At 38.8% G+C, this 27,993-nt stretch overlaps 1 protein-coding gene and 1 long non-coding RNA gene across 8 annotated transcripts in view; one reads left to right on the forward strand and one right to left on the reverse strand.

The window, feature by feature from the left end:
* Positions 1-5,908, forward strand: part of LOC121669580 — a 37,668-nt gene extending 31,760 nt beyond the window's left edge. Inside the window, exons 3-4 of the long non-coding RNA XR_006017809.1 lie at positions 3,274-3,350; positions 5,407-5,908. This is a non-coding gene — a long non-coding RNA (uncharacterized LOC121669580). The remainder of the gene's footprint in view (positions 1-3,273; positions 3,351-5,406) is intronic.
* KMT5B (lysine methyltransferase 5B) lies at positions 22-27,879 on the reverse strand. 7 transcript variants are annotated; one of them, XM_042038679.1, is made up of 10 exons: positions 27,646-27,879; positions 20,786-21,022; positions 19,797-19,944; positions 10,320-10,485; positions 9,026-9,135; positions 7,120-7,286; positions 6,452-6,471; positions 6,153-6,289; positions 4,182-4,378; positions 22-2,838 (listed from the first exon to the last, which is right to left on the reverse strand). In XM_042038679.1, exons 2-10 carry the CDS (start codon positions 20,937-20,939, stop codon positions 1,373-1,375), a joined length of 2,565 nt encoding a protein of 854 aa, XP_041894613.1. In that variant the 5' UTR covers positions 20,940-21,022; positions 27,646-27,879; the 3' UTR covers positions 22-1,372. The 7 variants fall into 7 exon arrangements, with proteins under 7 accessions (XP_041894613.1, XP_041894615.1, XP_041894614.1 ...); XM_042038681.1 differs by having other exon boundaries at positions 4,191-4,378; positions 27,646-27,877; XM_042038680.1 differs by lacking the exon at positions 27,646-27,879 and having other exon boundaries at positions 20,786-21,025.
* Positions 27,880-27,993: the final 114 nt, after the last annotated feature.

The following is a 27,993-nucleotide window of genomic DNA, read 5'->3' on the forward strand; positions in this document are numbered from 1 at the left end:
ACAATCCATTGTGCCCAGAAGTTTCCTAACATTCTTTTATTAAAAACCAAAGAGCCAAAGATCGCCCTGATGCTCTTCATTGTTATAAAGCAGACTCTGAAGTATTAAGTGAACTATGTATGAGCAAAGAACTCCAACTGATGCAGAGTTTAAAACTAGGTTTACAGTTTCCTATTTTATTGGCATGGATGTATTTCTAAACTTAAAAACCCTTCTGGCAAGTTATCTCAATTTCTTATGACAAAATTTCTCACAACACACAAATATTTACAACATATACATATTTTTTCAGTCTTTTACAACTGGTTCTTAAAAGACAAACAATTCATAGGTTACCACAGAACAAAAGCTGTGACTTAGTTGTTTTTAATTTGATAAAACTATCATAAGTTAAAGTGAATAGATTTTTCTTTAAATTCCTTGTAGCATTTTACAAGTGCAACAGAAAAATATGAAGAACCAATTTAGGATAGCTGCAGTTCATTGGATAAATGTTGCCCGTCGTAATCACATTATTTCACAGCAAATTCTTGAAAAAATAAGCACCAATCATTCTTGCAAAGAACAATTTTATCTAAAAGTATTGAAAAGTGTTAAATACAAGGTGTTTAATTTACGTAACAAGCAATAAATACACCATATCCAAACTTTATTCTGCATACTGCTACCCTTGTACATATAATGTACTAAAAAGTCAGCAAATTGTCAACACCTTTTCATATTTTTTTTCTCTTTTTTTAAAGAAATCAATTTGACTTCCAACCAACGGTTTGCTACTATAACAAAGGCCACAAACAGTACGTCTGGGACAGCATACAGTGTTAAAACTGACAAACTCCAAGGGGGAAAAACCATCTAGCAAATAAATCGGAAAGCTGTAGATCATTGCTGGTGATATTAACATATACTAGAAAACCTTAATATGCTGCTACTATGATTTTGTAAATTGTTTAGTCAAATATTGTAAGAGCAAACTAACGCTCCTACTGATCAAAAATAATTCTGTAGCCACACTGTATTCTCATTGTCCTGCATGGAAAGATCTGATGCAATTTCATAACTTTGCTTGAGCCTTTATTTTACAACAGAGCATTACCTCTAACTTGGAATTGCACATAAGAAGGCTATTAAAAAGTACAATAAAAATCTGCACAAATCAGACTTAAGAACTTGAGTCAGTATGCTGTACACTTTCTACAATATTACGTTGATAGGTGAATAAAGAAGTGCTGCCACTAAGTTTTTCAGAGAGTTCTTTAGTTGAGGAATAATCAAATGGAATTTTTGTTGGGTTTTTTATTATTATTTTTTTTTTAATTTTTTTTTTTTTTTTTTAAAAAATGACATCCAGGTCAGTTTAAGACCTATAAGCTTATGCATTGAGCCTTAAAGACTGATCTTCTCTCCTCCTGGAAGAAATATCAATATCTATTGAATCCTTGCCAACAATAAGCCTTAATCTCTTCGCTGGAGGAAGAGGAATAAAGTCATCAAATTCATCATCATAGTCATCTTCCTCTTCATCGTCCTCTTCTGATGAAGATTCATCTGCTGTTTCCTCTTCATAGTGACCATAATCATCTACTTCCATTCTTGACTCCAAAAGGGAGAGAGTTTCACTACAACACACACCATTTTCATGAAGGTCCTCAGGGTATGTCCCTCTGTTTTCTTCCTCTCGTTTTAGCTGTATTTTTAATTTTGTTGAACTATTGCCTGATCCTGAGTTAAACCCATTATTTAGCTTTGCTACATATAAATTATTATCTTTTTCATGGTCTTTACTTAATTTTATGCTTATTTTTGAAGAATTCATTCCATCACTCTCTTGATCATTTGCCTTGCTACTGCTATCATGGCGCCTACGAAGAGTCAGTTTAGGGATCCCAGAGCTATTTTCAAGGATAAGTTGTGCATCATACCTTGTGATTCGTCTTTTCTTTTTACTTTTTGCAGTTCTAAAGCTGTCTTTTGCTTTAAAATTGTCAGTTGTTAGAGAGCAGCCACCAGATCCAGGGATACAGTCTTTAAAGCCAACAGGTGTGTCCACCACGTGGTTTTTCTCTTCGAGTTCTGAATGAGAACTAATCAAATCTGGTACTTCATCTTTCACAGGCGTGTTGTGCATAGTATCAGTTTCCTCTGTTTTTGAAGATGGTTTCACAAGCTTTCCTTGTCGAGATTTCTTTTTTGATGTGCCTGCATCATTTCTCTGGCACCGACCCTCCCCTTTATGTGATGGTCCATGAGCCACATTGTTGTCATTTAACACACGAGACTGCTGCTCTGCAATGTCCGATTGTGTTCCAGTCAAGTTACTCTTATAGCTATCCAACGTATTTGGTTCAAGCTTTGTGTCAGAGGTCTCCTTCAAACTCATCCTTGTTCTCATCGACCTCCTCGTGATGTATGTGCAGGGTGCAATATCACCATGCTCATGAGCACCTTTCACAGAATTCAGTTTATGTTCTCTCGCTGCATGCCTCGTTAAGCATCCGCTAGAGACTGCAACTTTGACTGGTCCCTCCAATTCTTTATCCTTTTTAATGGGCAAGTTTTTATACAAAACTACTTTAGGCTCTTTGAGAACTAAATTTCCCATTTCAAGCTTTCGAGAAGCATTCTTTTGCTCTGGCCTTTTGCACTGATTTCTCAACTTTATCTTTGAAAGTAAAGGCTTTGCAGGCTTTTTCAGTCTCTTTGGTACCCTGGAATTATTTATATGAGTTAGTTTAGATGAGGTAGAATTTGATGATGCTGGAATTCTTGATATAGACTGTCTGGTTAATGTTCTATTTTTGCTGTTCTTTTTTACGCCAATTGAAGATTTTCTGTTAGCTGGAAAAGAAAAAAGTGGTTTTGTTATGACACTGCTATTCCTGAATTTCCCACTCCCAAATACTGCAGTTATTTTATTTATTTGGAGCACTTCAGAGAAATCCATGGAACAGGACAGACAGTATGTAGTAAGGAATGAGACTGCTTAACTTGCAACTCAACACCTGAAAGGAATTGCCAAACAGGCCACAAGTACATCAACATTTCCAGGTACACTTCTCCTCACTATCCCCAATATACCAAGTTGGGTTTTTACTGAACTTTTTCTTCTATCGATTTAAAAAAAATATATATTTGACATTATCCACAGCTTTTGCTGAGTATTATTCCAGCAAAATCTGAGGATCGGCCTGATCTAATATTATCTCCAAGATTTTTTTTTCCTAGAGAAGGAGGAAAAAACCCCAGACACCTTATCTAATGTAATGGTTTCAGTTTCAGGTGGAACTACTGCCTACTGTGGCAAGCAAAGGAGTTTTGTCTGCTCAACAGAGGTGCAACTCTAAATACTGGTAATTAGAGACCATAAAAAGATTTGGGGACATTTTTAGGGGTTTTTTTTTTTGTTGGTTGGTTGGGTTTTTATGTTCTGCTTTTGTGTTTCATTTTTCAGTATCACAGCAGCTAACAGGAGACAGATGGAAGTGCAGTATTTTATGTACCTCCAAACCTGTTTACCAGTTAAATCTAAGTTTAAACTATTTGTATGATGCCCATACTGAGGGTGGCAGAGGTGGGGAAGTGGGGAAAGCAAATCAATCGTACTCACTACTCCATGGAGAGAAGTCTTGCAGGAAGATTACAAACAAAAATCCCTTCCAATTTCTTCTGAAATGCCTAACTGTGCACTTTCACTGTACAAGAGGTGCCTGAACTATCAATTCTGAATGTGGTAAGGAAAGAGCTGCCCAATTTAGAAGACTTCTAAAAGAAACAACTATTTATTTAATAATATCTACTAAGAGTATTTATTTAAAAATTCTTTTCCTAAGAATTCAGCCTATGTTAGTTTTCTTTCCTAAACCACACTACTGCCTGTGGTATTTTACTGTATTTTGAAATACAGAAATTACTGGCAAGACTTTAACTGACATGTTTATAAATATTTGCTTTTGATATTAAAAAAAGAAAACAAAAGAAGAGCATACCACCTATTGTTCTTCAAACACTTGTGGGAAACCATGAATTTGTTGTTTAAATTGCCTTCAGATTCCTGAATAAATTAGTTTTAACAACCAGTATCTGAGAAGCATCTCAACACTAGGAGAGGAATTCCATCACAGTGAAAGTTTTCCATGTTTTCATGAAGCCTTTAATGACTCCAAGCTCTTCTTCTTACTTACTTGCATTACCTTTTTCCTGAGTGGTATCTGCATCAGTGTTAGAGCTGACGGACTGGCTGTCGGAATTCTTGCTGCTGTCACCCAACTTTTTAAGTCTGTTCAATCGTTTGTCTGTTTCTCTCAGTCCATATTTACTGTTAATCACAGGAGTAGGTGCTGGCAATCCCACTCTTGATTTAAAAGCACCAGTTCCACGTCTATAAATAAAAAGAGGACACAAGGTATTAATAAATCTTAATGTAAACTTAGAGCTTTGTTTCATGTACAGTAGTTTGGATCCCAAGTACATCTGGATCAATGATACCAATAGCCACAGAACTGGTTAGCATTTTGTGGGTTGTCTTCTACCTGTCATCTTGGGTGCCTAATATCTCAGTTGGCCAGCAAGAACAGCAGGATCACCTAGGAAGAGTACATGGATATATGCAGAGAGATGCAAATCTTCCTGGTGATGACTTTTGGAGGCTTGAAAGAAATTGTAGAGTGCCAAATCTCCCACTGCTCCAAACATACCCACAGATCCTTAGAAGAAGATCCTACCATTTTAACATTGCAAATTAACACTCTTTACAGCAGTTAAAATTGAGACACTTAAATATGGGGTTTTTTTGTAGTGTATAAAGTGACTGTTGTCTCATCAGTCTTGAAACAAAAAAGAATGAGTCTTTACTAACAGCCCCCAAAACAGCATCTTACATATTTGACTGCTTCTGCCACACTCTTGTAACTGAAAAGCAGATTCCTAAAGTTAGAATTACCCAAACATTAGCTTTAAAAAGTAACATTTTCCTGTACTTAATATACAAAAATGACAAGTTAATGAAAATGTTCAGACACATAAAACTAGTTTGTCCTGAAAAAGAAAGCATGTCCATATTACACTAAAATCAATGATCAAAAGAACTTGAGCAAAACACCACATCACTCTGTGTAACAAGGGAGGAACAATTCTGGTGCCCATTTATTCAACACTTAACAGTTCCCATGACTGAAGTACACTTTTACTAGCAGCTCTCGAGATAAAGTCTGAGAATGCATCCTTCACTTGGAATGACCTACCAACATCATGTGAGCTTAGAGGTCCATACCAGATGGTTTTCCCTTTAATTGCAAGACTTTTTAGTAATCAAAGTAGCCAGTAAAAATGAAAGCAGGATTATTGAACTATTTATATGTAGGTGCACTAAGCTATCTCTCAATATAAACAATATTTTGTCCTTTATAGGGTTTTTCTTCCTACAGTTAGATCAAACAGAACAGTGAGTTCTGTGCAGCTCCTCTTGGAACTGGGTGAAGCTCTCTGAGATGATGCTGAGCCTCCCTGCACACAGTGAACAGAAATTTCAACATGGCAAAAAACAACTATGGAATTCTTTCAACTGATTTTGTGAAGAAACCAGGTTGGGACAGCACAGGTAAAAGACAAATAGAACAACTTTGCTGCTGTTGAGTGATGGACAGATAGAGGCAAATACTATCCAAATCGGTAGATATTTACAAATACACAACCCCCCAAGTTCTAACAACACTGGGTACTTTTCCCATTCCCAGCAGAAGAGAACTTCAGGTCCACATATAAAACATTAATGGAATTTGCTTTGTCTAGTGCAAAAAAGAGCAAAAGTTGGGGATCAGTTCACAATGGTCCTGTAGAAGCTGTAACTGCTTTTCCTTCCAATTCTACTTTATTCAGTACAAATATTTTTAAGAATCTACACCCCTGATTTGTTCTGTTTTGTCTCATTTTGGGCTAATCTCCAGAACAGAGAATCAAAAGATTAAGAGAACACAGAGTTCTCAGGAATCATCACCATTCTGTAACAACACAGAAAAATCATTATAGCAAACAGGTAGGAAGCAATTATTTTGTGTCCAAAGATCTGCGTACTCATAATCAAGGACGTTCAGTTTCACAAAATAGATCATGAATATGCCTAATTCCATTTGAAAGCTATTTACATCAATACATACCTTTCACAGGTGTAACATTCGCAGTATTCATTATTTTCTCCAAAAAACCCATCTCCGTAGTAACAGGAGATTTCTTCTCCAGGTTCAATATCTCTTAGAGCTTTCACACATGCTGTATCTCTGCCCGTTGATACAAACTGGGGAAGGAGATGACAGGAAGGGAAAAAAAGGGTTAATCATTAAGGCTGCACAGTATCTGAGTAAGGAAAAAAAGTAAACAGTTGGGGAAGAAAAGTTGGAAGGACAAAGAAATAAAAAAAAAAGTGGGGTACTTTATTTATTTTTAATTTCTTGCTTACCTTACAGTTAGGTCTGCAATCTGAAAAAGGTCCAAAACATAAAGTCAATTAACTGTGGATAAGACCTGAAACATGAATAGTTGCAGATATCTAAAGTAAGGATTCACTCTGACTTCAGTAACTGCAGAATCTCAGCTAAATACTGGGAGTTAAGTTAGTACTGCACAAAGCCATACATCAAAAGATACCTGCTTTGGTACAGCTGGGTTTCTGACCTCTTCCCTGTGCTATCACAAATGTCCAGTTTCCCTCCTCTTCAGGGTAAACAGCTTTATCTGAAATCCTACCTGCTCTTTCTTTGGCACACAAATGCAACAGAATCAGCTAAGCTTCTGTGCAAAAGGTTAAAGAGCCGTAAGTTCACCTAATGAAGATGTTACTGTTGACTGAGTTCACAAACAATTCAAGGTAACCCACAATATGCTCTACTAATTTAGCTGCCAGTTCCAAAGTCTCTTTCAAGGAAGAGGGCATCACTTCCTAGAACCTTCTCCGAGTTTCACAGCTGATCAGCTCTGGCTGGGAAAATCCCAATAAGATTTTGTTCTACAGTAATACAGTATGCAAGATTCAGACATTTTTCTCCAAGTTCCTGTGCTGTTCAGCTCACATACAACACTTCTGAATTTCTTATGCCCTTCAACATGCTTCCTATACTTACTACTCACCATGATTGATAAATGCAGCAGGACCAAGCCATAGTTGTGCACAGTTTTTTCGTGTGGAATACATGACACTGAAGTCATTTTCCCCATGCCTCAGCAGCATGTTTTCTTCCATTTCTGATAGTTCAGCAATACAGCCCACAAGTAATTCTATTTTATCATTTCGTTTCCTTTAATGTAAAAAGAGTAGCAGAAATAAGACAATGTGTGCCAAAATTACAAAATAATTTCACAAAAAGTTGTTATAGAATCAATTACATCAAATCTGACATCAGAAACAATTACCACCATTGCTTCTACAATTTCCTGAGACTGTAGGCAAGAAATTGCAAGAGCTGATTACTTCAGCTTCTGCAATTGTTAAAACCAAAAGCAAGATCTTTTCATTTGTGTACACTCCCTCCCCATCATCACTTAAGAAATTTTCACTTCCTCCAGCTGCTCTTGCTTGTGTTTCCTATACTTCTTCGCATGGCCAGGAAAATCCAGTATAATGAAAATGCTTAGAGCTCCATGGCTTTTTAAGTGAGGCCCAGTAATGACTCAAAGAAAGGCTGGACGCAAGATGTTTTCCTTCAGCATGAAGCTGGTCCTTGAAATAGAGTGAGGAGGGGGAATGACAGACACCTACAAAAATCAACAAAACCACGAAGCCTTTGTGTGCAGACAGCTGATGTGCCATCGTGAATAAAGCAGTGCAGAGGCACTGAATGCTCAGCTTAGTAGAAGCGCAGAGCTTCCATTTTCTTGCATGGGCGTTGTTTCCACTGCTCTTCAGAGTGGCCATTCCATATTTTGGCCAGATTACTCTGACACAGATGAATATGGAGATGCTAAAGGTACACGAAGGACACAAAATAGAAGTGAAGCCTTCTAAGTGCAAAATTCTCCTTTGACAGAGAATGCTGAGAACTCTCATCAGTTTTGAGTCTCAGCAGTTTTCCAGGTACCAGCAGGGTTGAGAAGCAGCTCTCCTGTCTTGTTCACCTCTTAGGCCACTCAAAATTTTGAGCATGAAAACTTAATCTGTTTTCAACACACCTACATGCAAAGCTTCTACCGCAAAGAATCAGCCAAGAGGTGAATTAAAAAAAAAAAAAAACCAACAAGGAAAAACCCCCAATCAGTATTTTTTGGGTTTTATCATGATTGTGGAACTTTCAGCTCTGGTCATGAAGAGCTGGAAACTGGCCTCAGCCTATTTAAAGCTTTCTCTGCAACATGTGGAGGTTGTGTTGCCACCAGCAGGGTGTCCAGCCACTCAATTTCAGTGTGAACATAACAGCATTTCCTCACCTCAGATGTGCTGGTGCGAATGGGTACTGCCACAAAGCAAAGCTCATACAATTGGTGTGTACACTTGAACTGATTTTAAAATCTGAATTAAGCCAGAATCTGCTGGTACTGCCACACATACGCTTCTAATGAAACTCAGATGTGCCAAAATGAGATGGGGAAATACAGTGGGGTTCCAGCCTTGTGTTTCCAGGAGAGATTTATCTTGCACAATCAAAATGTGCAAATAACACCTGTTTAAAAAAGCCAAAAAACTAATTTCCCCCACAATTATTTGCTGTATAACAAATCTGCCAGAATGTCGTGTTACTCACAACTCTTGAGTAAAGAAAAACACTAATCTGACTGAAAATAAGATTTAAAAAAAAAAAAATTGCATAATGAACACTACATGCATATGCCCAAATATAGAAAGGAATATCTTCCAGAGCCATGGATCCTGCATTAAGTACTTAGTTTGGTATTGTTACTTGCAAATTGAGTTTTCTCTCTGTTTTTGCTATCTCTTTCACTGGTTGCAGTTTTAATTCTAAATCACTTCTTAATATATTTTTTAAGATTCTTTCAAAATAATTGACAGAAACAGAATGCAACAGTGAACTGTATTTCTTACCATTCTTTCGTTGCAACAATTTTGGCTCCGTTTTGCTCAGAAGAATACCGATTACAAGGCAGTATCTCAAACCCACTGTCAGTTGCAAACATTCGTAAATAAATAAATACCTGCAATGAAAAAACCCAGTATTTGTCTGTTACAGGCAAAACAAAAGCAGTGAGGAACTTCTTATACAAATAATGAAAGTGAACTGTACAAAAACACACACAAAATGGATACTGGAGTGGGATACTGTCTGCTGAAATGCATTTCTATATGTTTTAGCTATATGTATTATGTTGATCTTACTTCTTCACAGTGACTTGCAGGAATCCTCACATGGGTAATGGGATTATCCAAGGAGTTTAAGAAAATTAAATATACCTTAAGTGGTACAAAATTGGTCCAACTATTGAAAATGGGTAATTTTTTTCTTAAAATCACTGAATAGTTGCATTCAAGCAATCTCTCATCTTTAAGAACCAGTGAGACCTAATAATCTATAGGAATCCATTTTATTATTTGAAATTCTGAAAAAAGATACTACTTCCACAACAAACCTAGATGCTGAATTCAAGGACTGTTGAATTATTTTTTTTTAGTTGAAGTGTGATTGTGTTATTCAAAGAACCACTTTGACAAAGTAGAACTTTGTCTGCTAACTTTTTACTGCGTTACTAGATTTGGTGCATTTTAAAGTAGGCCACATTCCTTTTGGTTGTACCTGGAAACAACAGACTCATTCCCGAAAAAGTGTCTTTTTTTTTTGTTAAGTAAACAATACTATGATTTTTTTGCTTTGAACTTTGAAAATCAACAACCTTTATGCTACATACAAAATGGATTTGGGGTGTGGGAAGTGGACGAGGAATAACACTCCCACAGAAAGCCCCTATACCCAAAACAACTGAGGTATTTTGATGTAACAAGGCTACTCCCTTTTCCTTTACCTTCTTTGGTCACCCACTTTGATTTACAAGAGCTGTGAGTAAAAAAGAACTAAAACAAACCCCAAGCCCCCCAAACAAACAAAAACCCCCAACCAAACCACAGTACAAATATACGGGGGAAAAACCCTTCTTTTCTACACTCTATTAATAAAAGACAATGAAAGTTAATAAAAAAAAAAAAAAAAAAAAAAAGGAGGGTGTGTCTAGTTAGGCTTTAAAAAATAAAGGAAGTTTCTCTTAAAAAACAACAAAACAACATAAAACACTCGATTGCTTTACTATTGCTACATTCTTAAGAAATGTTTATGTTTTCTTTGCCTTTCAACCATCTAAAAAAGCACATTAATTACAAATACACCTACATGTTCCTTGAATAACCTTTCCTGCATTTTGTTCTTGTTAAGAAAATAGTGCCGGGCCCAGTCACCTGACGTCAAGGACTTGAAGGCTTTTTCTAAGTGCTCATCTTTCTTAAAACGTTCAATCACCTCTTTGAGTTCTTCTTGCCTTCCTTTAATAGGTCGAAATCTGAAATAAAAAATAAAGCTATTCCAGTCCACCATCAGTCATTCTCAAGCCTTCCTCAGTTACTCGCAGCACACAGTTCTTCTGCTACCCATATAAACATTTAACTACCTGCATAAAGACACTGAACCAACTTTTGCCAAACCCAAAGCCTTATTATATTGATAAATTCAGTACAGGGGATTATGTGGATCGCAAACTTAACATTCATTCATATAAAATACAACTCTTAATGACAACACAAGAAGTATCTACAAATACTAACACGTGGCAGAGATACTACATCTGTTGAAGATTAAGGTTCCACAAGTTACTGCAATCATAAGAAGTTTTCTCCCCAAACAGGAAATCTTGGGCATGTAAATATGAAAACGAACACCTATACATTAGCAGAGAATTCCGCCTTCTTCCAAAAACTTGAGATTTAAGAAAAACTACCCTTCATATCTTCTGTGGGAAAAAGTAACAGAAAAAACCTGCATGACTGCTGGAAGTGGAAGCTCCATTTTTGAGCTGCAAAACCACCAAGAGAAAGCAGCACTTAGTTACAGATTATGCCAAATCCCTATAAATTGCCTCTGACTGAGCACATACCCCTATATGCTCTGCTTTGGGGCAGAGGTGGGGTGTGGGTATTCTTAAATATATGCCACGCCCCAGAAGACTCTTCACACAGATAAAAATTTCCCAGGATCATGAGAAAGAGTTTTCTGCAGCTCTTTTTACAGCTCGCATGTTTTGCTTACATAGCATTTGACAAAAGCGCTAAACAACGTAAGAGCTTCTGAGCAAATGTGTAAGAGTAAGTCCTGTTACTTGTTGCTGCAAATGCATTACTATGCTGATTTTATTTCCTCTTACTTGCCAAATGAAATCTGTATTTCATTACAAAAATAAACAAGGGGGAAAAAAAATTATTGAAGCTGGTGGAAGGAAACTTCCATCAACTTCCTCACTGATAATGCTGTTTTTTAAACTGCTAAGTGAATGGACTTATTGTCACCTTAGAACACTGAATGTTGCAAGTAACTTCTTTTTAAATGACCACCTAAGATTTGGTTCTTCCATACAACTTGTATAAAGGAAACAAGAAAGTGTTACTTCCCAATTTTGTTTCACTTTTTAAAATACTAAGAGTCTAACCAGAAATAAGTAACAATGATGAGGATTTGATTTCCTTTGTTAGAAGGAAGATGCTTTATTTATGCTCCTGATACAATGAAGACAGACCTGCTAACAGCAGAATCACTTTCAGCAGGTTATCAGCATTCATGCTACTGCTTTTATAAAACTCTGAATTCTCCATCTGAAAAGCTTCCTTGTGACATAGTAACTAAGCAACCTTTTAGACCTTTTTGAATCCAGCAAAATTTATCAGCATAAACCTGTGGGCTTTCAGAGAACATGGTACAGTAAGGAGTTCTGAGCAGACATCAGTTTCAGTTCTCTTCTGGCTGGGCCACGACATTGAACAAGACAGCAGGAGTCAGTCAAGAAACAGATGCCTGCTTACAACTGTAGCACACACCATGCCAAGAAGTTTCAAATCAAATTCTTCATTAAAGAATAAACTTACCTCATCATCCCAAAAAGCTAACTACCTAACAAACTGATGAGACCTTATCATGCAAGAAAACACCCCTCAGATTAGAGATGACACAATCATTATTTTTGTTCTGCAGCACACCAAAGTCTTCCTCAACTTGCCAGTCACACATAGGAGTATCTCTGCTCTCCCAAAACCAGAAAGACTTTGCCCAGATTTGATAGTTGTAACTCACAGTGCTTCCTCATACATGAAGGGAATTTAAAATCATATAGCCTGAACTGAACCTGACTAGTTTCAGAACAGGGCTTGCACTCACTTTCAGTTCCAATCAGAAACAACTTTCCCAGCAAGAAGCCAACTGCATTTACACCATGAGAAGTAGAGAGCACACCCATATGCACAAGCATGAAAGGTTAATATTTCACCTACACCTCTATCTGCAAATATTACATAAGGGAAAAACCCACAGGATTTACAAATGAAATTGGTCTTCAGCTATGTCTGTTCTTGCTGGGCTACATGAGTGATTGCCCTCTCCCTTACACTTTATTTTACATGTTGAAATGCACCATTTTTTAGCTAAGTGATCTGCAGGAGCAAAGATGGGTGGAAAAGCCATCACATTTGAAATTGCATTACTACCTGAGACAGGCAATGTATGTGCTGATAGGCATCATCATACTTATTTATCATCAAGAAGCTTGGTCTAGGCTAGCTAAAGAAAACAGCATCCCAACTGAACCACCAGTGGGGAAAAGAAATACAGAAAGAAAAAGGAGGGCAGATGCCAAGCTTAACAGTGGCTCTCACAACCTACAGAAAAAGAATCAACACCCTACATCTTCTAGCAATTCTAAGCACATCTTACAACCTCAAATGCTCGTATTTTAGGTCTTTCACAACACATGATTCTCAGAGGCTGACCCGATGTCTAAATGACCAGCTACCTTCGGTAGCTTGGAACCTGGCCCCAACCCATGAAAGTCACTTGCACACCACCATGGATCACATTCAGCAGGTGTTTCTATGGGTTCTTGTCTCAGGCACCACACTGCTGGTGGAATTCATTAAGTGATTAGCAGAAACTCATGTAACACCATTCCTAAGAAGTAAAATAAATAGTGTATGCCCAAGCCTTGCAAAGGCCAAAAAGATGGCTGGAAACAAGAAAGGGATGAAGAGATTGTAAAACCCCCAAAACATTATAAGATCAGATGAATGCTAGATTGCATGTCAGGCATTTCAAACAGGAACTGGGTTTTTCAAAGATTATGACTCTCCTGCACCCAGGGGTTCAAAAATTAATACCAAGGACTCTCTGCAGCACCTCTATCAAAATGTTGTTCTTACATGGTGACAAGACAGAGATAATGAGAAAAGATAAAGAGGAATCCAAACAAGCAAGAAGTGTCCACAAGTACATGGGAAGATGCTGGAAACCAACATTATGTTCAACATTTCACTCCGAGGGTTCCCAAATTGGTGAAACAGAATGACACTGTGCACCCTGAGCCTGAGTTAGAGGGTTGTTCACAGCTCAGCAGCACATGTAAATTGCACTGAGAGCATATGAAATTTGTAAGCAAATTCAGAATACTACAGTCCAGACTCCTCATGAAAGGTTCAGTCTTTCACAGGTGTATCTCCATATATACTTTAAAAGGTACTTTCCTCATTTGAGACACTGAAGAAGCCAAGAAGCCTAGAAGTCCAGTGTTCCTTAAGAACTGGGGTCTGCTGATAGATACTTCACTTCTCCCAGGTGTATCATTGATTAGTTTATTCGTTAGTTCTTTGCAACCAAAAAGCCAATTGATTTTGAGAAGCAACCTTGCATACTACCACTTTGGTGTTACAGGGCTTCCACGTTTACATGACATAAAAAAAATCCCAAAAACTTACACACCTGCTGAAAGAGTCTACACAACTGTTTCTGAGCTCCACCATGAAAACAGCCTGAAAAGGCCCCACAGCTAAATGTATGCATATAAAATGAGCCAAAGAAATTGTCTTTTAAGTATCAGTAAAACAGGAGACTAGTTCAAAGAAGAGAAATAGATAGAGAGAGCACAAGGAAACCAACAGAACAAACCAGCCAACCCAGTCTCTAAACAAAAGAGACAATTAAAACCAGAATTGTTTATCCAGACTTCTGGTTTCCTCCTATGAATAGTACCTTTATTAAATTCTATCATGGACACTGAACAAGACACATTGGTGTTGGAATCTGCTCACAGGCACAGACTCCTTGAGCCACCCTATGAGCAGCTCCACAGGTGAGGTCTCATGGGACATGAAGTCTGCTGCAAAACAGTCTGGTCTTAGAAGTAAGCAAAGAATGAAAACCTCAGCTATGACAGTGTCTAAAGAAATAATATCAGCCTTTCTTCCTGACAACCTGCTGAACAGAAACTTTTCACACTTCCCTAGAAAATACTTATTTTTTCCTAGTCAACAAGATCTGATAAAACTGTGGCTACTGCAGTTTCAAAATGAGATAGAAGATGATCTCATCCCAGTTAAGGGCAAACTGATGTGGTCTCAACAAGGAGGACGTAGGAAAATGGCTTGGGGAAGCAAAGCTCTTTCTCTCTCAAGTTTCTCTTACCTCAGGAGTACTTAAAGACTCTTGGAACTCCAAGGTATAAAGCCAAAGGTCAGTGAGATGCTTGCCTATAAAGGAAGTTAAAGGAGAGTTTCTGGTAAGTTCAGAAGCACAGTACCTTGCTCAGTCTCAGTCACTGAGAGCAGTGAGTTTGAACAAAAAGGATAAATTGATCCTGCAAGAGATCCAGTATGGAACTCCACACAGCATACCAGTGCATGATAAAGAGTTACTTCCAAACCTTGTTTCTTAACTTCTGACTAGGGAAAATCAGGAAGAGTGAATTTATCAAAACTAAATCAACCCATTAGCCTTTTAACAACAGGCACCTTGTCTGGATGGTATTTCTATTTAAGCAGCTGTGGAAAGACAGCAAGTTTATGTTCACCTAGTACCAGAGATTGAGCACAAAAGCTAAAACTGCAAGCCTGTTAAGCATTCAAGACAGCAGAACAAGAACTGAAAATCATCTATTTAAAATAAGCATAAACAACGTACTTAATTAACATGCATTTTGGCTTCCTCCCTGCCCAATCCTGTAGTATGAGTATTTTTTCCTCAAAGCTAGTTATACAAGTTATGATCAACTTGTTCTGCATTTACTGCCAGTGTTTTCACATGGAAAAGAACTCGTGTTCTTTAAAAGCCAAATTTCATAACAACATTTCTAAAGAAGAAAGTCATCCACATTACTTAAATTTCTTGAACTGACACTAAATACACACCAGTGTGGTCAAAATTCCAATACAGCCAAGAACAGAAATAAAGAAAATTCTGAGACACGTAATTTCATTCTCCTTAGTATGGTTAGCAAAGAAGTATTTTTTAAAAAAATAAATAAGGGGACACAAGAAACCCCCCAAACCAACAACCCAATGCTGTCCTCTAATCCTATTCTGACACTCCACATGGTAAATTTAATTTAGCAGTTAACATGACTACTGGATGCAAGCCACTCCATGTTTTGAAGATGTAACACTTTTTTGAAACTGAAAGTAAGAAAACTGTAAAAGTAAGGTGGTGGGTGTTGGTTTGAGGGGCAGGGCATGGTTGTTTAGGGTGGTTTTTTGGTTGTGATTTTTTTTTTTTAATCCATAACATTTAGGAACAAAACCAGTTGGTTCCAATGTAATCACTGTGATTATACACAGTGAAGGAAGACAACTACAAGCAAAGTAAAGTGGATTAAGTGAATTAAGTGAATTAAGCTATCAGTAAAAATGATCTAGAAAAAACTGAAAAAGCAGTTTTTATGCCAAAGTCCAACAAAACAATTTTGTAAAGTACACAGACACTAAGGTCTGAAGAATGTAAAAGCTTCACTGTGAAACAGGTTGTCACTACGTAAGAGTTGTGTACCTCTAATCCAGTATCTCCATAGGACCACAACACTGAAGCTGAATGTATGGCAACATAATCTTATGTAGCAGAACCCACATCACTTTTTCAGCCTCCAGACCTCACTCAAGATCAATATTGAGCCCTTTAGTTATTGTACTGAAATGAGCTAAAGAATGCAGAGGAGATTCAGCACAGACTCAAATGCAATGATATTGAACTGCTTTGTGTTTCTTGTCTCTTCTGCTCTGTGGTGACTCTAAGGGACAAAGAGTGATGTACCCTGTCAAGTTCAGTCACCTAAGTCAGTGACTGCTGCTGAGGCAGTGTCGAGAGAAACAGCTTCCTGTACACCATTCCCAAGCACTTAATGTTTCCAATGGAAAACACGGAAATGCTTGAAGCTTGGTCCTTTAGTCCTACGTACTCAAACTAAACCACCCACATCACACACCAGTTTGCAACTTCACTAAAAGCAGCAAACAGACCACAACGCATCTGACTTCTTAAATCACTCACAAATTTAGAAGCACATTGAAGTGCTCCCAGTATTCCCTAGCGTGATGCTGGTGCTTTAGGGAACCAGGAAACAGCACTGACTGGTAACAGCATCAATATGATCCAGAGTCTGGCTTAAGGTTTAAACAGTGACACCTTTGTATGTGAGATAGTATAAAGAGCAGATTAGCCACTAGGGCATGTGACTTTAAGATTCAGTGCTTAGCCTAGGGAAAAGCACCCAAAAATAAGAGATGGTAAGACGTGCAAGAGTTCACTTGGCATTTTACAAGTGTCAGTTTCAATCTCCAGTGTTTGTCAGCCTTCCACCCAGGGAAGTGCAGCTTGCAAAACGAGCTTTGTTTTTACCACAACAAACAAAGACTGATATAACAGGATTTGTACAAGAAGCAACAATACCCCTTAGAATAGTGGTATTTGACAAGAACATTACTTTCTAAGACATGGGGTTCCTTTATTAACTGCTAACCTGCTATTCTGTTGAGATAAGAGCTACGAATTTGATGAAAGGAGGACAACTGGGCCTGTAAAGAGGGTTGAAAGCTCTGAAAACAACCTGCTTTCTCTTGAAAATCCAAGAGGATGAAAAAAATTGCTTTTGGGTAAAGCCACTGAGGACATTTCCAGAACTACATGTTATACTGTCCTTCAAATCCCTGGTGACAAGAAGACATTTCAGAGGAACACTGGACAAACACATTAGGAGATTCAGTTGTAAGCTTTTGAGAAACAGTCTTCAGCTCTTTCAGACATTCCTGACTTGACAGTTTACAGAGCCAACAGCCCTATTCCCAAGATGGTGGGCGTTCACAAACTGCAGGACTTTATTTTTATACACCACAGAAAAAACCTCCAAACCAAAACACAAAAACACAACAAGTAGAGTAACAGTCATGTTCTTGTCACCACCCTAGCGTAAGATCATTAACTCAATACAAAGAAGATGGAAAACAAAGACATTTCAACATCAATCTAGATACTTTACTGTGAGGGGTTTTTTTTTCTCCAATCAATATACTCTGGACAAATGAAATTTACAAACTCTTCAACTGGAAGAACTAAGTAGAAAAAGTGCTTATAGAGAAGACACTCATACAAACAAAAATACAGACTTGGCTGTAAGCTTGGAGGTAAGGGGAAGGAGAATTTCAGTAAGTGATCATCAACTTACAATGGGCTGCAAAAATACAAACCTCTTACGTGTTTCCAACACAGCAGAATGGTGGCACAGACACTTTCACAGGGCATCTTCAAACAAATCAGAACAAAGGAACAGGAAATCTTTGCCTGCCACCATAACTGGCTGTTTTATTTTAAGCACACCTCCACAGATGAACTATGTAACTAATATGGCTCCATGGCACCGAAGCAGAAGATGCCCAAACATAAGCTGCAAATATTAACTTCTACTACATCATGATATTTGGGTACTGGCATCTGGCATTTTGGAAGCAGTACAGTTTTTTTCACACCTGCTTTTCCCCCACCTTCCCATAAAAACAACAGTAAGGAGTTCTAGAGTTCTCAGGAGCTCTAGAAATACTACAGTTTACTGGATGGAAGAAGATCATCTTAAGTATCACAGCCACAGTAACAAGGAGGCGTCATCACTGCACCAAAAAGATAAACAAGAACTATGCTGATGCTTGGACTTTAATTCATTACATCAGAAACTCTCTCAGTAGGACAATATGAAAGAGGCAAAAGGTGTGCATCTGGTAGGAGTTGTAAGCCTCACCTAAGTCTTTCCCATAGTGCTCCAAGATTATTAACTACTGTCCTTGAAGACTGCCTGTAACTGTTCTCCAAGTCTGAGAAAGGAAGAAATACATGATGATGGCCTTTGTGGAGCCTTTTAGTTCAAAATAGTAATTAAAGAAGTATTTTAGTTGTTGACAACCTATCGACATAAAACAACATTTATGAAAGTAGCTTTTCCAACTATTAAACAATGAATACATCATTTCCATAGCAAAAAGCATAAGAATTAACTACCTGTGCATAACCTGCAGACTATCATTCATGCAACAAAACAAAAAATGCCTTTCAGCATGTATTTTTAGCTTGATTTACTGATGAAAATACAAAGACACTTCAAACTGAACCATAAGAATATCCACCTGGACAATGTTTGGGCACAATGTACTATTGTAACCAATAGCATGGAGAGAAGAGGAAGAACCCCAACATCCTTCTTTGAAGGTAGATGTTGCACTCTCCAGCAAAGAAGAAGAATCTTTGGGGTAAGTCTTTACAGTTATTAGGACCACACGTCCCGATGCTGATGCTGTCAGGCTATACCAGCAACTGTTTATGTAACATGACAACACCAATTCATCTAGCAGTCATTTTTGAAGCAATCTGTTTGTTGTATACATACATACATACAATTTGCTTCACTGATACTGTGGGTATGTGACTGTGCTGCACAGGTGAACTGTCCTTTAAAAACAGTCGCATCAACAGTTTGAAGGGCTGAAAGTCTGTTTCCCATGATGTGCTGCCTGGAAACTCCAGCTCTTATTGCACAAAGCACACAATTCCTGTCCTTAGAAACTTATAATTTATATGTAGTTTCCCCACTGAGCTATCAATACAGATCTTGTATGCAAACAGGCTTAACAGAGATCTACAGAACAGAGTTATCAGAGGTACATCTGTAACAGAGGGAGAAGCACAAAAGCTAAACCCCAAGACCACACAGAATTCACAACCGAAGTATTCAGACAGAAGCGTAACAGTGCAGAAGTAGGTGCAACTCCGGTAAGCAAGTTTCCAGCTGGCACATTTATTTATCTTATCCATACAGACACGTCTGAGTAGCAATTCCTTCAGCAAGGGTCTGCAAGAACTTCAGATCAATTAGCACCAAAACTGAACCGCTCAGGAGCTACATCTTTCTTATGATGTTTAAGAGTAAGGAAGGAAAAAAAAAGCACCCAGGCACACGGAATAAACAGAAAAGTTACCAAACACTGGCTTCTGCCTTTGAAAGATTTCAAATGACTATTGGTGTCAAACTTACGATTAGTTAACTGTTTAAGCTAGGAAATGGTGCCTATTACCAACCTGTTCTACAGCACAGATAAACGAAACTAATGGAAAGACCTATGATGGAACATGTGAGAGCCTCCATTTGTAGTGCTGAGTTCCAGACTCACATGCAACACTATTTCAAGGCAGAAGCTACTCACAAATTCGCATTCTTTCACTTTCTTAAAACATGCGTGAAATTCCATGGTTTTGCTGATTTACATCAACTAAGAAGATGAATTCTTTTCTAGAAAAATAAAGACAAGTTACCTAGTATTCATTTTGTGTGTCTGAAAACCTAAATAGGGATCAAGAACCAAACTAGTTGCTAGGTCATCATTTTCACAGAGTTCCTTGGCAGACATTCCAGAGGAAGGCACATAACGACTTTGACCCTCAAATCCTGAAGCACCGCTACCTGCAAATAAGAAAGCACAAATTAGATATCATTTAAGGGACATTACAGAGCCCAGCTACATTGAGGGACAGACAGACACACAGGCTGGAGGCAAAAAATACAGAACAATTGAGGAAGATGATAAAATACCTGAAGAAGAAGAGGCACAGTTAATTTTCCCCTCTTGCTTTTTTCATTTATGTAGTAGTCAAGGGAGAAAGTATTTTAAAATGTTATTTTATGGATTTGTTTAATTAATTTTCGTTTCCTTCTCTCTTCCGTTCCCCAACTACAAGCATCTTTCCAGACTACACAGTTCAGTAATGCCTACCTCTAAAATTTCTGACCTATAAATGTGACGAAACAACGAAATCTGAAATCTGATTTTCTGAAAAGTCTAAATAAAGGACTTTAATTTGCATTTAATCCTTCATCCCAGACCAAGAGTAAAAATCCATATTCCTTAAAATCATTCCATAAAGGCTAAGAATGTATATGACTTCATTAAAAAGCAGGGTTTACTTCTACAAGTGTATTCACTGAAAGATACGCAAGTACTTCAAATTATGTTATCCACTTCAAATCATACTAGTTGTCACTTAGTGCCAATCATGCATTTTATAATTAAAACAGTTCAAAATTGATTTATACCCAGTTATTCTTATTTTACTTCTAAACTGATCTGAAGATATCTATATTCCTGAAGGGAGTTAACACATCCAGAAAATACATACATAACTGATATTTCTGATGTTAGCTCCATGCTGACTGCAGACCTCCCTCATGAGTTAGGTAAGACAGAAGCCTGGCTTGCAAACTAGGAAGTGAATCACAGCACTAAGCAGCAGAAACATGTACATACATCTGCTTGATCTTCTCTCAACTCCGTTTTTGCCCGTCTTTGGATTCTCCTTTCCTGCATGCTGCAATTTGGTCTGCGCGTGGTCATTAGATGACTTGCTTCCACTTCTCCGGCCATTCACTACCATGTTCTTGGATTCTCCCAGCCACTTCATACCCACAGACAATCTGACTCAGTTGCATTTAGTCACTTTTCAAAAGGCTTGGAGAAGTGGATGAATAAATTCAGTTCCAATTCCTACTGGAAGTAAAACATAAACATGATTAGAACTTACCGGGAAACTGTTTTCAGGACACAGAGTTTAAAAAAAAATAGTAACACCCCAACAACAACACCAATAAACCCAAACACACCCCCATGCTCCCCCCCCCCCCCCCCCCCCCAAAAAAGTGGGGAAAGGTGGGAGGAAAGATGGCAACCTGCATTTGCATTAGGAAGAAAGAAAAGCCATTTGTTATCACCAGTACACAGAAGTGTGAACAGGTGATGTATTGTCCTACAACTTACAATGGCATCTGGCAGCAAGGATGGAATTCTGAAGTTGATAAATTGCTAATGACAACTCATTTTTAAGAGCTGGACTATACCCATGGATATACCTGTACAAGCATATGTACACGTGGATAAACACATCCAGAGCTATGTGACTCCAGACCTAGAGTATTTTCAAATACCTATCCAATTAAGATTCTATCTCCTAATACATAAAACCCATAACCTATTGGGAACTCTACAGCAAGGAAGACCATTTTACAAGCAACCTCCAAGAATTAAAGATGTTAGGGGAAAGATGTTAAATCTTTATTAAAAAGTCAGAGGTCAAAAAACCCTCAATGATGACCTAGAGGACCCAGGCTACTATTCCTACTGTTCCATATTACAAAACAAACCAGTCACAACACACCTGGTTCAATGTGCCAATACTAAGTGGGGTCACAAGTATAGTTGAAATTTTACAGTATGTAAGAGTCTAGCAAAGCACATGCTAGTTTTTGTCTGCAGTCTCAATGTTTTCTGCATAAATAATTACAAGAAAGCTAAAAACTTTAAATAAATTTTAAATAATGTTTTTGTACACAGTTGTATCTCACTCTATAACTTGCAGGAAAAAATCTCATTTACACAATTACATTACAATTGCATTTATGCATTAGTAATTCATTCACTTGATTTTAATTCACCCTCCTCCCTACTGTTTCCTCACAAATAAATAAATTGTGGCTTTTCACTTTACTGTAATTATAAAAAGAACGTCAATGCTCTGCTCACAGCTGGTAACAGGCCATTGTAACATGCATTTCAATCTGGTGGAAGAAAGTCACAACAAACTAACAGATGTTTGAAATACTGTCTTTTGTAGAAATTCTGCTTTTTATCAGGTGAGAGTAGTAAACGACTAGATTTCTGTTAGACACCTATGTGATCCAGCTACTTAAAGAAACGTTCATGGCCAGATGATTTGTAATTAAGTTATTTACAAAGATGAAGAAAATTGAGGCAATTAGGGAAACACAGTGAAGACAAGTGTATTGTTTATTAACAGATGCATTGCCTCAAACATCCTACTAGAACATATCACCCAGAAACTGACAGGTTTTAGAACCTTTTACAAATTGTCACAGAAGGGCAGTAAAGACTATCAACAAAGTGTAACAGAATCACACTGAGCAAAAGCTGGCTCAATTACTGCATCAATACAAAGAAAAAGAATTGAGATCGTTTCAGTGGACAAAGAATTTTCTGGCTGCCAGTAACAGAAAGCATTTTTTTTAACCTCAAGATTATTCATTCAACTATAGGTAGACACAGCCATTTTTACAAAGTTCCTCCAAAAAACCCTTGGATAGGCGCTTTTTTCCCTTCATAGAACTTGCCTGATAACATAAACCTAAAAAATCCCCCAACAAAAACCTCAAAAACAATCAAATAACCCCCTAAACTTCCTTGTTAAGCATTCCACCTGAACTTCCGTCAGACCAACCCTGTGAAGATACACCACTGACTGACTCTGATGTAAACTCTTAATGACAAAACCACTCTCAAACTTTGCTTTTCTTACTTCTCGATCTATTAATTTTACATGTCTATATACTCTAATTAACCCCCATTCTGCCATGTTTTTGTAACATTGGTAATGAAAAGCACTAAAACAGAAACTACATTACAAACTTCCACGAAATTCAGTCTTGGTGTCTTTGTACACCAGGACTCAACTCCACCCTGCACTGGGCTTCAGCTCAAGAGCAGTACAGGTGAATGAAACTACCATGAACTCTGACTGTACATGGGTCCTGTATTGTATCCAGCAGTCTGGGGAAAATGCTTAATGTGGTACTTTCTGACAACTACCAGGTACAGGAGCCACAGGGCTGAAGGAAAGGTGTTCTCTGCACAAAGGAAACCCACCTTTTCGCAAGTGCTGTTTGGGCAGGGTGCGTGAGTACTGTCTGTGCCAACACACTTCTGCTTAAACAATAACAGCAATGACAAGGAAGGTACCAGTGCAGAGGTAAGAAGCAACGTGGCCACATAATCATACTCCAACTATACTAAACGTTAGGAAAAAGACTTCATTCTCCTCCAAAGTAGATTGATATAGACAGCAACATAATTCGTCCTCAAACAAAATCAGGTCATTTAGTGAAGCATAGCAAAATTCTGGTGAAAAATCATTCTTCATTTGGGCTCAACAGCCTAGTGAGCAAGAAAACCTTTGTCTCCATCTACTGCTGCCTCTCCTTTCTAGTATGAGCCAAATGACAAACTTGAAGACAGCAAGTGTGCCTCTTCAGCCTCTATTCAAAAGGACAAGAGGCAATGGGCAGAAATAGATGCACAGAAGTTCCACCTGAATATGAGGAAGAACATCTTTACTGTCTGGGTGAATGAGCACTGGAACAGATTGCCTCGAGAGGTTGTGGAATCTCCCTCACTGGAGGCATTCAGGATCTATCTGGACACAATCTTGTGCCATGTGCTCTGGGATGGCCCTGCTTAAGCAGGGAGGTTGGGCCAGAGGACCCACTAAGGTCCTTTCCAACCTGACCCATTCCGGGATTCTGTGATTCCGTCTCCCAGTACCCAAACACTGCTTCCCAGACATGATATCAAAAGCCAGAAACAACAGCCAGGATTCCTTTCCCCATGAATATCGCAGCTGCTAATGCCAACAGAAAACCTGAAAGGGAGCAAGAAATGCCCCATTCACCACCACCATGTGATATTTAATTTATCTTCAGATTTGATTTGTTCTCACTACTAGCTACATCAGACTCATACTGACAAGTCTTTTAGGAACTGAGAAAAGGAAGAGATGAACACTACCTTTCCATTTAATAAAAAACTCAAATATACTTGCACCACCACATAGTTAGAAACTCTTGCTACAGAGCTCTGCCATCAAAATCTAAAACCACACATGGACCACTTAGGACTTCAAGTTTATCTATAACTGTGAAGTTTACCAGCACAATTAGAGCTTCCAAGGGACCTTCTGTATTTCAATATAAATGACCACACTGATGTTTTAACTCTTTATTAACAACACCACTACTCTTTAAATTACACTGCCTTTAGCAATTCTATTCTGGTAGTTTGACAGGCACATTTCCTCAAATGCCAAAATACAGCTCAATTGCATTTGGCACCTCTCACTGAAGTATGTGGCATTTCATTGCAACCGTACTCTTTAAAATGAAAACTCAGGTTTCATTTATTTGGTTCTAAATTTACTAAACCTATTAACACTTTTTGAGCATTATTTGCATATCAGTAACACTCAGAAGCACCATTCAACAACTGAAGCAGAAACACAATCGATGCAGCCATCACCCAAGATACTCCAAAGCCTCCAAGAGCTACCCAGAATTGTTTACCAGACTGATTAAACAGTGCCATTCAGATTTACATTACACTTGGAAAGCCTTAGTCCTTTCATAATGGGAAGGGTAGTAAATCCCTATCAATTTGAGTAAAGAAATTCATAAAACAGATCTCAAAAGTTGTCTGAGCCTCCCAGAATTTGGGTCCTCATCTGTGAAAGCCATCAATTCAGAAAAGTCTTGTTGTGAGAGGGGAAAAAAAGCTGCACAAAACCAAATCAACAAAACCCTAAACCACTGAAACACAGCAGTACCTATAAGAAATTCAAATACAATTTATTTTCGTTTACCATAACACATTTTTTGCATATACGTTTTTATTACTTAAAGGACAGAGACAGCTTCTAACATAGGCAAAGAGGCAGTGGGTTTTATTCATCCTTCTCCAGGACACAGGCAAATACACTAGGATCAGGAGGTTTTACTAACAAGTAGGGTCATCCTCTCCTTTCCTATAGTTTCAAGTATACAGACAAGCAATGGACCTCCCTTAAAACAGTTTATGGATTTTTTTATTTTTAAGAACTCAAACACCTAAATTTTGGCTTGCCTTTTTTTTTTTTTTTTTTTTTTTTGGTAATTAACAATAGCTGCAAAAAAGTTTTCCTCAACAAGACAGTGACCTAAACCAAATATGCAAAAAAAACCAAGCAAATATGCAAAAAAACCAAGCAAAAAAACCCAGCCTCAGCTCTTCTGGACACATCAGAGGAATCAAGAGAAAAGACATAGGTTTCATTACTGATAGCCCTGCAAAAAGTAACAGACCTTTGAGTTCGCGAAGCAGAGCAAAACTGCAACGAGTTTTCCTATGGGATCACCAGAATAAAAAAGACTGATCAAAATCAGCTGAATGAAAACTTGCACAGCTTTAAGGAGCTATTCAAAACAGTCTCAAGTCTTATTTTGGTTACTGCATTTGGGATTAACTGGTTCAGTAAACTGGACCCCCAGAAAATGTTTTTTGAGTGTTTTCAGCTAGTTAGTGCTGAGAATAAGCTCAGTGCAGAACTGGACATGGATTAGTAGTGGCATGGGAGGCTGCAAGACTGTGTCAAAACTGACTCAGGTCAGTTCAGTCTGCTGTGGAACCACAGCCCCAGGACACAGGTTTGTGAGAGCACACCTGGGTCCAGAACTGACCCAAACCCAGGCTCGAGTCTCTCACCAATAGCTCGGCCTGTACATTCCCTTTTTCTCTTGTGCAGCCATGTGATTTTTGTGTGTCAGTTTGGATACTAATCCAAGCACAATGCAGGCACAGAAGCAATCCAGTACCAGCACAAACTGAGTGTCAGAGAGAGAACTACACTTCAGCAGCTCCTGCCCCTTCTCCCCTGCCACGCCACGTCCTTCTCAGGGTGAGGCTGAGCACAGCACCCCAAAGCCTGTGTGATCCCCGCAAGTCACTGCAACAACTCCTGCATTCAGCAGTCACAGATACAATATAAAAGCTTGCTACTTCCAGAAAAGGGAGAACCTAATTCCTCCCACCTGCCAAGTCACACAAACATTTCCACCAATTCTAGTGCTCTGTGGACCTCTCCATAACCCAATTTAACTGTGTGTGTGTGCAGCTACGTGACTTACACGGGTTCAGGTTCAGTTCAGGGCAGACCCACCATGGCTAGATCAAACAGTTCAATGAAGACTCCAAACCAGTGTAAGTCCAAAAGTAGCCCTGCTGCCTCCCCACCTGCTTGTGCCCACTTCCACACCATCCTCCCTCTGCGCCAGCAAAACAAATGCAGAGCCAAGTGACCTGAATGATTCGGCCACTGAATCAGGAGAGTCACCAGACAAGTCTGAACCTGGCTGGCTGGAACGATGGGTGGATATTACAGGGTAGGGGGAACACACAAGGTCAGGGAAGTGGTTAAGAGTACTTAAGCTGGGACTTCTTTGCATCCTCAATCCACAGCTCTGGTTTAGCACAGGAGTATCAGACCTTACACTTACCACGCTAACTTGGGCAACTGTCTGTTGCCTTAAAGCATGTGCTGTTTGAAGTGAAGAGCATACTGGGAAGTGTAGTCCTGGAACAGGATAGTGCTAACAGAGCAAAAAAGCCATTCAAGAGCCCTAATCAATCCTGTTACAGAGTATACAAGGATACATCATCCCACTCATTCATTTTATATGCAATACATTAAGCAATTGCTTTAAATAAGTCTGAATTTCCAGTTTGTGAGCTCCAACGGTATAAAGCAGAGACGTCTGTGTCTATCTGGTCCTAATAACAGCCTGATAAAGAAACAGTAGAATCCAACTTTTCAACCAAGTAAGCCTTGATTTCCTCACACATTGTTACTTGCAAGGAAGAAAGCAAAGAACTGAAAAGTTCCGTTTTAATGAAAATTGAAGCAGATGCATCCATAGTTATAGTGATCCGATTATGGAAACAAGGCATGGCTCTGTGTCAACTATCCTACAATGCATTTTAACCTTATTGACAAAAACCTGCCACTATGTATTTATAGTTAGAGTATTAAACACTGATCAGATTGCCATCTCATATCACAGAATCAATTAGGTTGGGAAAGACCTCTGAGATCATCGAGTCCAATCTATGACTGAACACCACCCTGTCAGCTAGATCATGGCACTAACTGACACGCCCGGTCTTTCCTTGAACACCTCCAGGGACGGTGACTCCACCGCTTCCCTGAGCGGCCCATTTCAATGGCCCATCACCCCTTCTGTGAAGAACTTCTTTCTGACGTCCAACCTAAACCTCCCCGGCACAACTTAAGACCGTCCTCTTGTCCTGAGACGTGTTGCTCTGCACTGAATTCAAAGCACCAGATAACTCCACAAAGTTCTACACTTCAGGTTCTCACACTGCCTGTGACACACCCTGACAAAACACCACGCACTCTCCCTCTCACTCACCGGTTTCAGCGTTTCCGAGAGCAACGTCTTAAAGATAACTTTACTTTACAGTTTCAGATACAGATGCTGGACAAAGACGTGCCTTACCCTTTGACTAATGGCATATATCCTCCGATGAAAAACCACAAAAAAAACCCCAAAAAACAAAAAAAACCAAAAAACCAAACAAAAAAAATCATACAAAAAACCCCCAAGCGAACTAGTCCGGCCATTCCATCAAACCGAGGGAAGACCGAGAGGGTCACTAAAGCCATCAGCCTAGACGTGTAACTACTGGAACGGGCCGACACTCCCGGCCCAGAACGCAGGTCCGGGCCGGCGGAAGGGGAGCGGGACCGGGTCCGGCCCGGGCGGCGCCGCCCCCGCGCCCGCTGCTGCCCCCTGCCGTTCTCCGCGCGCCGGCGCCGCCACACGCCCCGGCCCCGCGCGGCCCCC

This window comes from Corvus kubaryi, unplaced genomic scaffold (assembly GCF_017639235.1).
Source record: "Corvus kubaryi isolate FWS band 111438036 unplaced genomic scaffold, C.kubaryi_AGA036_p1.0 37392, whole genome shotgun sequence".
Lineage (NCBI taxonomy): Eukaryota > Metazoa > Chordata > Aves > Passeriformes > Corvidae > Corvus > Corvus kubaryi.